Source organism: Mus pahari, chromosome 6, assembly GCF_900095145.1.
Source record: "Mus pahari chromosome 6, PAHARI_EIJ_v1.1, whole genome shotgun sequence".
Classification (NCBI taxonomy): Eukaryota; Metazoa; Chordata; class Mammalia; order Rodentia; family Muridae; genus Mus; species Mus pahari.
Window position 1 is genome coordinate 85,271,748 of NC_034595.1, and position 12,361 is coordinate 85,284,108.

General features: G+C 48.6%; 1 protein-coding gene across 1 annotated transcript in view; it reads left to right on the top strand.

Annotated features, from left to right (window-relative positions):
• The window catches only part of Trim63 (tripartite motif containing 63), a 14,819-nt gene extending 11,750 nt beyond the window's left edge, over positions 1-3,069 (top strand). Inside the window, exons 8-9 of the mRNA XM_021200737.2 lie at positions 854-928; positions 2,430-3,069. Coding sequence (XP_021056396.1) covers positions 854-928; positions 2,430-2,440 — 86 coding nt within the window. The 3' untranslated portion in view covers positions 2,441-3,069. The remainder of the gene's footprint in view (positions 1-853; positions 929-2,429) is intronic.
• Positions 3,070-12,361: the final 9,292 nt, after the last annotated feature.

Below are 12,361 nucleotides of genomic sequence, written 5' to 3' on the forward strand. Positions count from 1 at the left end.
AAAAAAAAAAAAAAACCAGGCTGCATGCATTGTTGAGATTATGTGTGGGTCCCGAGTGTTTGACAGTTTTGTTGTTTTGCTTTTTTGTTTGTTTGTTTCTTGAGACAGGGTGTCACTATGTAGCCCAGGCTGTCCTTGAATTAGTGGCTAATCTCCCACCTTCGTTTCCTGAGTGCTGGGTTTCCACGCTAAAGCCCTAGGTGTTCTGGTTTGTAGATAGCCTTGAGAAACTCAGGGCAGGGTCCTGTTAGGAAGGTCTGAAGGTCACACCCCAGGATGAGAAAGTGAGAATCTGGGTTGGGGGTGGGGTGGAGGGTGGGAGGTGGGGGGATGGGATGAGGACATGAGGCTGTCCCACTCTCCTGAACAGAAACCCCACCCCCAACCCCTGGCCACCCTAAGACTGCCTCTCTGTGGACCTAGGAATCAGGCAAACAAGGAGATGTTGAGCCAGCAGAATTCAAAGGCCAAGCAAGTTCCTTTCAGTTGAGGACTCTGATCCCTAAGAATAGGAAATGTTTGCCCTGCCTCCCCTTTGTGATCTGTCTGTTCTGCTGAGATGCACAGAACCCTAACTGTGCCTCCTGCCTCCCTGAGGCCACAGTCATGCATGCCAGTGATGAAGTGTGCTAATGTCCTGGAGCAAAAAGGGACTATGATCTGGAAGGAGGAGGCAGGGGATGTGGAGGCCTGACTCTGTGAGCTTGAATCTTACAAGTCACCTCCCAGGTCCCTGCTGCCTTTAAGTGCTCATTTGGGACCAGAAATGGGGACAGATGTCCCTTTTAGGCCAGTTTTCTAATAGCTGCTGTGAGAAGCCAGCCCCATCCTGACACAGTTGGTCTCCTCACAGATGAGGAGGAGGAGGAGGAGTTTACAGAAGAGGAGGCTGATGAGGAAGAGGGCGTGACCACAGAGAGTAAAGAAGGTAGGAGCCCCGCCCCTGTGCCCTCAGGGATGGGAATGCCAGGCTACACACTGTCGGGGTGTGTGCCTAGTATCTGTTATCTCTGCTCTCCTCTTTTGTTGCATGTGGGGGTTGGGCGTGCATATACACATGTCTGCACACTTGTGTGCTCAAGAGGTGCCCTGCAGGGGCCCAAGGCTGGCATCCAGGATCATTCAGATCACTCTCCACTGCATTCGCTGAAACTGAGTCTCTCTCTCTCTCTCTTTCTCTCTCTCTCTCTCTTTTTTTTTTTTTTTTTTTTTTTTTTTTTTTTTTTGGGGGGGGTTCGAGACAGGGTTTCTCTGTATAGCCTTGGCTGGCCTCGAACTCAGAAATCCGCCTGCCTCTGCCTCCCGAGTGCTGGGATTAAAGGCATGCGCCACCACGACCGGCGAAGCTGAGTCTCTTAATAGAACCCAGAGTTCATGGATTTGCTAGTCTAGCTAGCTGAGTGGCTCAGGGATCTCTTCTATCTTCTGAGCTCTGGAGTCACAGAGGCTACTGTGGTCATCTAGCATGTCTGAGTGCTGGAGATCTGAATTCAGGCCCTCCTGTTCATGTAGGGACCCACCCACCAAGCCATCTCCCAGCTGCTGCTTTCTCCCCCCTCCCCATCCCTCTTGCCCTCCTCCTCCTCCTCCTCCTCCACCATCATCACTACCTCCTCCACCCACTATTCCACCATCAATCATCACTACCTCCTCCTCCACCCCCTATTCCACCATCATCAGTACCTCCTCCTCCATCTCCTGTTCCACCATCATCATTACCTCCTCCTCCTCTTCTTTCTCCTCCTCCTCTTCTTCTTCCTCTTCCTCCTCTTCTTCTTCCTCTTCCTCCTCTTCTTCTTCCTCTTCCTCCTCCTCCTCTTCCTCTTCCTTCTCCTCTTCCTCCTTCTCCTCTTCTTCCTCCTCTTCTTCCAATGTACCCATGGTTTGTCAGGAGCATCCCTATGGAGGCCAGACTGGCCTCAGAGCTGGGGTCAAAGGCATGCACCCTTACCCTGATTAGTGTTCAACCTTAGTTACTGGAGCCAAATTCCACCTGTGCTAAATTAGCTCCAAAGAGTCTAAGGCAGCAGTTCTCAGCCTATGGGTTGCTACCTCTTTGAGTGGGGATGGGAATGGGGGTGGAATGACCCTTCTATGGGGGTCACCTAAGACCACTGGAAAACAGAGATTTACATTACAATTCATAACAGTAGCAAAATCACAGTTATTAAGTCACAATGAAGATAATTTTATGGTTGGGGGTCACCGCAACATGAACTGTACTAAAGGGTCGCAGCACTGGGAAGGTCTCTGAGAACCACTGCTGTACTGTACCTGTAGCCCACTGGATTCTGACCACTAAATTCTACCGAGGCTGGAGATGTGGAGATCTGGCTTTATTTGGCTTGTCACCACAGCTCAGGAGGTCCTGGGTCCTCTTGAGTCTATCTGTGTCTCACCATGAGCCTGTGTCTGATTTTCTCTTTCAGAACACCAATGAAGAAGGAGATGAGGAGACACGCTCCGGACATGGAGACGGGGAAGAGGGGGGACAGGCCCATCTCGGGAGGGGGTTAGGGCTCCTTGGGGGGGCACAATAGGGAAGTGTGTCTTTTCTCTGCTCAGAGAGCAGGGACTAGCGTAGGACCCCCCACCACTATATCCAGCAGCTGCTGAAACACGATTGAAATGTATCCAAAACGTCACAGGACACTTTTCTACGTTGGTGCAAAATGAAATATTTTGTATGTTTTTAAAATGTGATTTTTGTATATACTTGTATATGTATGCCAATTTGGTGCTTTTTGTACAAGAACTTTTGTATGATCACGCCTGGTCATTGTGTGACTGGCGATTGTCACAAGGCGGGGAGGAAGCCAAGACAGTAGAGATGCCGACTTCCTTTCCTTAGTGAGAGGGCTGGGTCGCACTTGACGGCCTAGAGAGGGGCAATGTACTGTACAGTGCCCGTCCCCAAACATGGGGATGGGACTGAATTTGTGTTCTATGTTGTTTTAATAAATGCACAAGGGGCTGGGCCTTGGGGTGTACACCCTTTGATTCCAGCACTCTGGAGGCAGAGGCAGTTGGATCTCTCTGAGTTCTAGGCCAGCCTGGTCTACATGGAGAGTTCCAGACCAGCCAGAGCTACACAGAGAGACCCTGTCCCAAAAGTAAAAAATGAAAAAGAATAAAAAATAAACTCACAATGCTCTTTTCCTGTAACTGTGAAAGAAGTCTGACTTCCTTCAGCTTGACTGTGTGTGTGTGTGTGTGTATGTGAGTGAGTGTGTGTGAGAGTGTGAGTGTATGTGAGTGTGTATGTGTGTGAGAGTGAGTGTGTGAGCGTGTGTGTATGTGACTGAGTGTGTATGTGTGAGTGTATGAGTGTATGTGAGTGGGTATGTGTGAGAGTGAGTGTGTGTGTGAGTATGTATGTGACTGAGTGTGTATGTGTGAGTGTATGAGTGTATGTGAGTGTGTATGTGTGTGAGAGTGAGTGTGTGTGTATGTGACTGAGTGTGTATGTGTGAGTGTATGAGTGTATGTGAGTGGGTATGTGTGTGAGAGTGAGTGTGTGTGTATGTGACTGAGTGTGTATGTGTGAGTGTATGAGTGTATGTGAGTGGGTATGTGTGTGTGTTGCTAGCAGTGAAACTGAGGGTCAAGAAAGAACTAGATGAAAGTTCTACCCTGCTCTACAGGAGGTCCCAGCATCAGCCAACCTTTAATGCCAGCACTTGAGAGGTAGAGACAGCTCATCTCTGTCTACAGAGGCAGCCAGAGTCGATAAGCAGAAAGCCTGAGAGATGGCATAGCCAAGGCTAGGCTTACACACCCCACACTTGCCAATGTGAGCCCCATGGAGAGCCAGCCCTGCACAAGCACAGGTTCTAGTTCTCCCAATGACCTGCCCCTGGCCATTCAGGAGTTTTATCCAGAGGTCCCATCCAAGGGCAGATAGCACAGAGGAAATGGAACTGAGGCAGGACAGGGAGCGCCCCAACCTGGCTCAGTGGTGTGAGATGTTTCTAGTGAGTGGGGAAAGACAAGGCTTGACTGAAATAGTTCTGGGGGGGTTGGGAGGGGAGCAGGGGGTGGGTATTGAGAACTTATCCGCTGGCTTCTCCCTATCTCCCACATCTCAAAGCCTCATTTTACCTCCTGGAGCATTTCCAGGTGGGACCCCTTGGTCCCTGGAGTCTTTCCCTGAGCAGTGAGAGGGCTCCCTGTTGTAGTTACACTTGGTGATGCTCCCATTTAGTTTGGAAGTGGTGGGAGGAGTCAGAGTTTCATGGTTCAGAGGAGCTGGGTTTGGAACTGCTTCTGCCTATGGGCAACAGACTGAATGAAGGTCACAGTGGAGCCCAGACTTCTTCCATGGAGGCCCAAGACAAGCACTAGCTCCTGGGATGAAACAATTATACAGAGCACAGCCAGCAGCCTCAGGCTCTCAGAGGCAGAAGGTGAGGCCCAGGGCAGGAGAGGTAAGGAAGCAATACACCTTGTGAAATCTCAGAGAGCGGTGGAGAGTCAGCTCATCTCCAGGCAAGCAGAACACAGGAGCACACAGACACCGGAAGCAGCCTACCGAAAGCTGATGTGCGAGAGCCTGGCATCCCAGCACCCGGAGGCAGAAGCAGGCTAATCTCTGTAAGTTCAAAGCCAGCTTGATAGCAAGTTCAAGGTCAGCCAGATTTAGGTAGGCAGACCCCATCTCAGAATAAAAAAATAAATAAATAAAGTTAGAGAGCTGAGAGCTGGTGAAGCTGGCTTGGTGGTACATGCCTGCAGTCCCGCTCATTTCTGAGATGGAGGCGGCAAGATCTGATGTTCAAGGCCACCCTCAGCTCCACAGAAAGTCTGAGGACAGCCTGAGACCCCTGTCTTATGAAACAAAAGCTGACAGAGCTGGATGGTGTGCACACCTGACACCTCAGCCCCCAGGAAGCTTTGCAACAAGACAGCCATGAGTCTGAGCCCACGCAGGGCTCATAGTAAGCGGCAGGCCAGACAGGGATGCATGGCAAGATGTGGCTTTGACACATGTCGCTCCACTAACGAAGTGTCTGAGTAAGATCCATGAGGTTGAAGGTTTGATTCCCCAGCACAGCACAAACCGAGTGAGGTGACAAAGCCTAGGATCTCAGCAGTTTTGGGCTAGGAGCAGGGGGATCAGGAGTTCAAGGCCAGACTGGACTTCAGAATCAATTTGTTTTCCAGTGTGTGTGTGTGTGTGTCTGTGTGTGTGTGTCTTAGGGTTTCTATTCCTGCACAAACATCATGACCAAAAAGCAAGTTGGGGAGGAAAGGATTTATTCAGCTTACACTTCCATACTGCTGTTCATCACCAAAGGAAGTCAGGACTGGAACTCAAGCAGGGCAGGAAGCAGGAGCTGATGCAGAGGCCATGGAGGGATGTTACTGGCTTGCTTCCCCTGACTTGCTCAGCTTGCTTTCTTATAGAACCCAAGACTACCAGCCCAGGGATGGCACCACCCACAAGGGGACCTCCCCCCTAGGTCACTAATTGAGAAAATGCCTTACAGCTGGATCTTATGGAGGCACTGAAGCTCCTTTCTCTGTGATAACTCCAGTTTATATCAAGTTGACACACAAAACCAGCCAGTACAGTATCTATCCAGTATCTATCTATCTATGTATCTATCTTAGAGTTTTACTGCTGGGAACAGACACCATGGACAAAGCAACTCTTTTTTTTTTTTGGTTTTTCGAGACAGGGTTTCTCTGTGTAGCCCTGGCTGTCCTGGAACTCACTCTGTAGACCAGGTTGGCCTCAAACTCAGAAATCTGCCTGCCTCTGCTGCCTCCCGAGTGCTGGGATTCAAAGGCATGCGCCACCATGCCCAGCTGGACAAAGCAACTCTTATAAGAACATTTAATTGGGTCTGGATTACAGGTTCAGAGGTTCATTATCATCAAGGCAGGAGCATGGCAGCATCCAGGCAGGAGGAGCTGAGAGTTCTACATCTGCATCTGAAGACTGCTAGGAGACTGGCTTCCAGGCAGCTAGGACTGTCCCTGTCCTCAGACTCACCAGAAGAGGGCACCCGATGCCCATTACAGATGGCTGTGAGCCACCATATGGTTGCTGGGAATTGAACTCAGGGCCTCTAGAAGAACAGTCAGTGCTCTTAACTGCTGAGCCATCTCTCCAGCTTTAGGACAAGGTTCTTAAAGCCTATGCCCACAGTGACACACTTTCTCCAACAAGGCCACATCTCCTAGTAGTGCCATACTCAAACCACCGCATTCCACTCCCTAGCCCCCATAGACTTGTTCAAACACATGAGTCTATGGTGCCTTACCTAAACATAGCATAATGCAAAAATACATTTAGTCCAATTTCTGAAGTGCCCATAGTCTATAGCAGTCTCAACAATGTTAAAAGTTCAGAGTCTCTTCTGAGATTCATCCAATCACTTAACTGTAATCCCCAAAGCAAGACAGGAAACCAGCTGGGCAAACTCCAAACTCTGCATCTCCGTGGCTGATGCCAAAGTGCTTTTCAATTCTCCAACTCCTTTTTCGTCTTTCTCCTGGGCTGCTTCCACTCCCTGTTAGCAGCTTTCCTCAGCAGATGGCTCCCAGCTCTGACATCTTGAACACCTTGGGGTCTTCAAGGCAACTTCTACATTACAGCTTCTTGTTCCGATATCTGGGATCCACACATGATCTTCTGGGCTCTTCCAAAGGGTTTGGGTCACATCTCCAGCTCTGCCCTCTGTAGCACTCTAAGCTCTGGTTGATTCCACTCCACTTCTGCTGTTGTTCCTGGTGGTCATCCCATGGTACTGGCATCTCCAGTACACCGGGGTCTTCTGCTGCAACTAGGCTTCACCCATAGCCTCTCATAGGCTCTCTTCATGGTGCCAACCCTCAACTTCTTTACATTACCCTTTCAGTTCTGGGCAGTTAATTGAAACTAAGGTTACAACTTCACCAATGGCCTTCCTTAGCCTCTTACACTGCCTAGCCTCAGCTGCTCTCCATGACCCCTTCATACCTTCAAACAAGTATCACCTGGGTAAACTTACAGATTACCGAGTCCAGCTGCAGCCCGAGGTACAACCTTGGCTATCTCTGGAACACAGCTTCTCTGTGCTCTCAGAAAACACTTCCCAGAAGATTTCACCTCAGGGACGCTGCTCTCTTTGTAGTCACTGCTACTTAGCTCCAGCTGACCAGCATCAGTTGTCCCAGTAGTCACTTCTGGTTTTGACTGTAAAGACAGAGACACATGGCTGAAGTTACTGGGTTCTGCTGCTTGCTGGAGCTGGAACATGGCTCCCTTGTTCTATTACATTATCACCGGCTTTCTGTTTTCCAGCTCCTTCCCTGCCTAAGGTTGGTTGTCCTGGAACTTGCTCTGTAGATTGACCTTGAACTCAAGAGATTGTCATGGCTCTAGCTCCTCAATGTTGGCTGTCCTGGAACTCACTATAGAGACCAAACTTGCCTTGAACTCAGAGATCCGCTTGCTTCTGCCTCCTGAGTGCTGGGTTTTGTGCCATTACACTCAGGACAGACTGATTTGAGGACAAGCCAGGGATTCAAGAGATGCTAAAAAAATAAAAATAATTTTAGAAAAAGACCTTAGACCTTAGAGCCTCTGTATATGTTTCTGCAGGTCAAACACTTAACCTAGCAACTCCGCCATTTCCAATTTCCCTGTTCAGGAGACATCATTTAGAACTCACGTTGGTCAAGCTGTCCCACCTGTGTCTTCAGAGAGTCCCCATCTGCCAGGCTGGGGCTCACTGACAGTCCTCCTAGACACTGTGCTTCAAGTTTTGTTTTTCTTTTTTTTTTTTTTTTCTCGAGACAGAGTTTCTCTGTATTATAGCCCTGGCTGTCCTGGAACTCACTTTGTAGACCAGGCTGGCCTCGAACTCAGAAATCCACCTGCCTCTGCCTCCCAAGTGCTGGGATTAAAGGCATGCGCCACCACACCCGGCCAGGTTTTGTTTTTCTATTTTCATGTGTGTGTGTGTGTGTGTGTGTGTGTGTGTGTGAGAGAGAGAGAGAGAGAGAGAGAGAGATGTGCCTACAGAGTACACACGTTGAGTGGTTGAGTGTGGTACCTTTGAGGACACCAGAGGTGGCTATGGGGATCTGCACTTGCTCTCAACACCTCCCCTCCCCCTCTCTGAGACAGGGTCTCACTATGTAGCCCTGACTGCCTGGTGCTATTTAGCCCAGATTGGCCTTGAACTCACAGAGGTCCTCTTGTCAGTGTTGGGATTAAAGCCATTTTAAAAAGAAAGAGAGAGAGAGAGAGAGAGAGAGAGAGAGAGAGAGAGAGAGAGAGAGAGAGTGCTTCCTTATGTAGCCCAGGCTGGTCTTCAACTATCTCTCCCTCTTGAACACCAGAATGACCAGTGTAGGTCACTATGCCATGGCTAATTTTGGGTTTTGATATGCAACTTCTTTTTTCAGTTTGCGATATGTACACAGTCATAAAATGTAGTGAGTTATTGTAGCATATAACTCCTTTACTAAAGTCAAGCTAAGGCAAAGAATACGAGCTAGCCTTGGAACCTTCCTGTGCCCATGCTAGCCCAGTTCCTGACCCTGCAGGGGCTGTTACCAGCCGTCTTTACTCTCACACACCCGCTTTTCTTCTTCTTAAGTTTTATTTATTTATTATACACAAGTACACTGTAGCTGTCTTCAGACACACCAGAACAGGGCATCTGATCCCATTACAGGTGGTTGTGAGCCACCATGTGGTTGCTGGGATTTGAACTCAGTAACTTCAGAAGAGCAGTCAGTGCTCTTAACTGCTGAGCCATCTCTCTAGCTCTAAACAAATCTTTAACAAAGAAAAGAAACATACTTTTACAACTGAGGCCTTTTATTTAATCCCCCTGCCTCAAGCCATACATGCACAGGGAATGGGCTTCTGTCTGTTGTCTGGAAATGCACACTCCTCTGGGTGGGGTGACTGGTGCTTCGGCGGAACCCAGGTACCTTTTTTTCTGGCTTTTGCTTTCCTTCCCATCAGGGAGTCACCTGAGACCATGCTTAGCATCTATGTTAGTTCTCTCAGAATCTTGCGCCCTCAGCCTGTTTGTTTACAGTGCCGGTAGCACTGGGTGACACGGTAAACTCTGCCAGCTTTGCCATGGCGACATTTATGGCGCGTTCCACTTTGATCCATAATTGTTTCTTTGATGTCTGCGGGAGGGCTGCTTCTGTAGAATCATACCTATGTGGCCAAAGGAGTAAATCCACGTAGTCTAAGCTCGGTGAGCAGCAGTCAAGTGCCTGCCCTCTCTAACCCTTGGGGACACTTTGTCAAATGACTGGAAGATGGCAGCTCTGGCTGAAAGCACTTACTTTCCTTACAGCCTTTTTTTTTTATATATTTTATTTATCTTTACTAAGGTGGGGGGAGGGGAAGACCCATGCCACAACATACCTGTGAGGTCAGAGCGGAACTTACAATGAGTCTGTTTTCTCCTCCCACTATGTGGGTACCAGGTCATCGGGCTTGGTGACAGCCAGCTTCGTCTGCTGAACCCACTTCTTTTCAGAGTCTTTTTTTGTTTTGTTTTTTGTTTTTTGTTTTTTGTTTTCGAGACAGGGTTTCTCTGTGTAGCCTTGGCTGTCCTGGAACTCACTCTGTAGACCAGGCTGGCCTCGAACTCAGAAATCTGCCTGCCTCTGCCTCCCAAGTGCTGGGATTAAAGGCATGCGCCACTACCGCCCGGCATAAAATCTTAAAAGAAATAAACAGTGGATAATTTAAAAATGAAGACAGAGGCTTTGGCCTCCGTAAAATCACAGCATAGCTGGTATACCATATTCTATTGCCACATCATCTGTTCATGTTACTGACAAGAGAAGCAGGCATTAGCCCCCCTTCATCATGTCTCTTGTCAAGAGGAGACATGAAGAAGCATTCACTTATTCCAGATAGGGAACCAACAAAGTATGGCTACCAAGGTCCCCTTGGTGAGCCAATCAACGAGCTTTAACTGGGTTACTTACAGGAATGTGGGGGAGAGGCTCCCTCTGGGTTCAGCAATGACTCAGACAGCTACAGCAGGAAAACCCGACTTCAGCACAGGCAACAGGTCAAAAGTTAGAAACCTGGAACATACCGCCTAACATACAGTCAGCTTGCCCTAACATACGGTCAGCTCAGCCTCACATACGGTCAGCTCAGCCTCACATAAGGTCAGCTTGCCCTAACATACAGTCAGCTCAGCCTAACGTATAGTCAGCTCAGCAGGCTGGAGAGGGTACCGTTTCCCTCCCTAGTACCAGGAGTAAAAAGCACGCACCATCACCACCCAGCTTTCTAGTATGACCCTCTTAGGCAGTTCAACTCATCTGAGAGTGTCTCCCTGTAGTCAGGCACTGCTTATGTATGCTTGGGAAAGGAGAGACCTAGAGAATCTGGTCAGTTTCAGGAACTTCCTGAGGCTATTGAGTTATTTATTTCCTGAGCTTAAGGCGCTCACCCTACAGAACATCTTGTTGTTTCACCTTTCTATAAGCATCTTCTCTTAAAATACCCTGATATTTTGCCTCCCCTTTAACATCCTGCATCTGAATTAGCTTCCTTTAAAGACACATCTATTATTTACTTTTGAGGGAGTGTCTATGTGGACCAGGCTGACCAATAACTCACAAATCTCTTCCTGCCTCTGTCTTCTCAGGGCTGGCTTACTTGTCTTATTTTATGTGCATAGATGGGTTGTGCTGCCTGTATTTACGTGCGCTGCATGTGTGTCAGGCACCAGTGACACCAGAAGAGAACACTGGGTCCCCTGGAACTGCTGTGCAGACAGGAGAGGTTTATGCTCCTGGTGGATGCGGAGAATTGAAGGCCTCTTCTTTGTTTTTTGAGATGGGGTTTCTCTGTGTAGCCCTGGCTGTCCTGGAACTTGAGCTGCAGATTGGCCTGCCTCTGCCTCTCAAGCCCTGGGATTAAAAGCATGAACCACCGCCTCCTAGCTTGAAGTGCTCTTGAAGACCAGTGGGTGCTTTTAACCACTGACCCATCTCTCCCACTCCCTTGTTGAAGTTTTAAATGCAAATTTTGTTTAGGGGTGTGTGTGTGTGTGTGTGTGTGTGTGTGTGTGTGTGTGTTGAACCCAAGGCCCCAAGAATGCTAGTCCCACCCTATTATTGAGCTACATCCTCAACACAAACTCCTCCAAGTCAATTCAAATTCTTTCTGAGGATACAGGGAAAGGCTAAATTCAAATACAGTTTCTCCTGGTAAACTCTCAAGGCCGAGCTTCAGATACCAATGCATGCACTAGGCAGGCAACTGATTTTGCAGTGGACCACAGCAGGTTGTCCACCAATTCAGTTCATCCCTGCTGCTGCTGTCTGCCTGTAGTGCTAGGCCCTCAGGACAGTCCCCCTTCTCTTCTGACGCCAAACACCAACTCCAGGTTGTTTTATCTTCTCCTGGCTTCCTAAGGTGCCATCAATTTGCTAAGAACCCAAGGAAATGCTAACTTGACTTTTTGTTTGTTTGTTTGTTTGTTTTGTTTTTCAAGACAGGGTTTCTCTGTGTAGCCCTGGCTGTCCTGGAACTCCCTTTGTAGACCAGGCTGGCCTCAAACTCAGAAATCCGCCTGCCTCTGCCTGTCTCCCGAGTGCTGGGATTAAAGGCGTGCGCCACCACACCCGGCTCTAACTTGACATTTATTAGTTCGTTATAAATGATATCATGAAGGAAACAGATAAAGGACTCAGGGCAGGTCAAACAGGAAGGGGCGGAGTCACTCCATGCCCACTCTAGACAGACTGGCTTCCAGGAACCTTCCTGTGTTCGCTATCTGAAGCTTCAGGAACTCTGTCCCTGTGTTTATGTGTGTGTTGGGTGTGTGTGTGTGTGTGTGTGTGTGTGTGTGTGTGTGTATTGGAGATGTCCTCGTGTAAACACAATTAAATTGCAACCCTGGGGGATTTGATTGGATGAGAAAAGTGAGACCCGCTGTTAATAGCTGGTGACAAAGAAACCAAGCAGAGTCTGTCTGTCCACTTTCCTCCTCCCAGATACTGGGCGGGGCCTCTCTGGTTGGTCAGGCCAGAGGATTCTTTTATGACCTAAGATTAGAATATCTGTGGCTTCAGGTGGGAGAGCAAGGCAGGAGGATCAGTAGCTCAAGGCCACCCTCAGAAGATTCATGATCAGCCTGGGCTGGCTTGATACAGTCTCAAAAAACCAAAACTAAAATGAAAAAGGAATTAGATGGGTGGGATGACATTAGCCTGTAATCCCACGACTCAGGATGCTGGGGCAGGGGGAGCTCAAATTCAAACCAGCCTTGGTCACATAGGGAGACTGTCTCAAGCTCAAACAAGCCAAGCCAAACTAGATTTTATATATATATCTATGTGTGTGTGTGTGTGTATATATATATATATATAT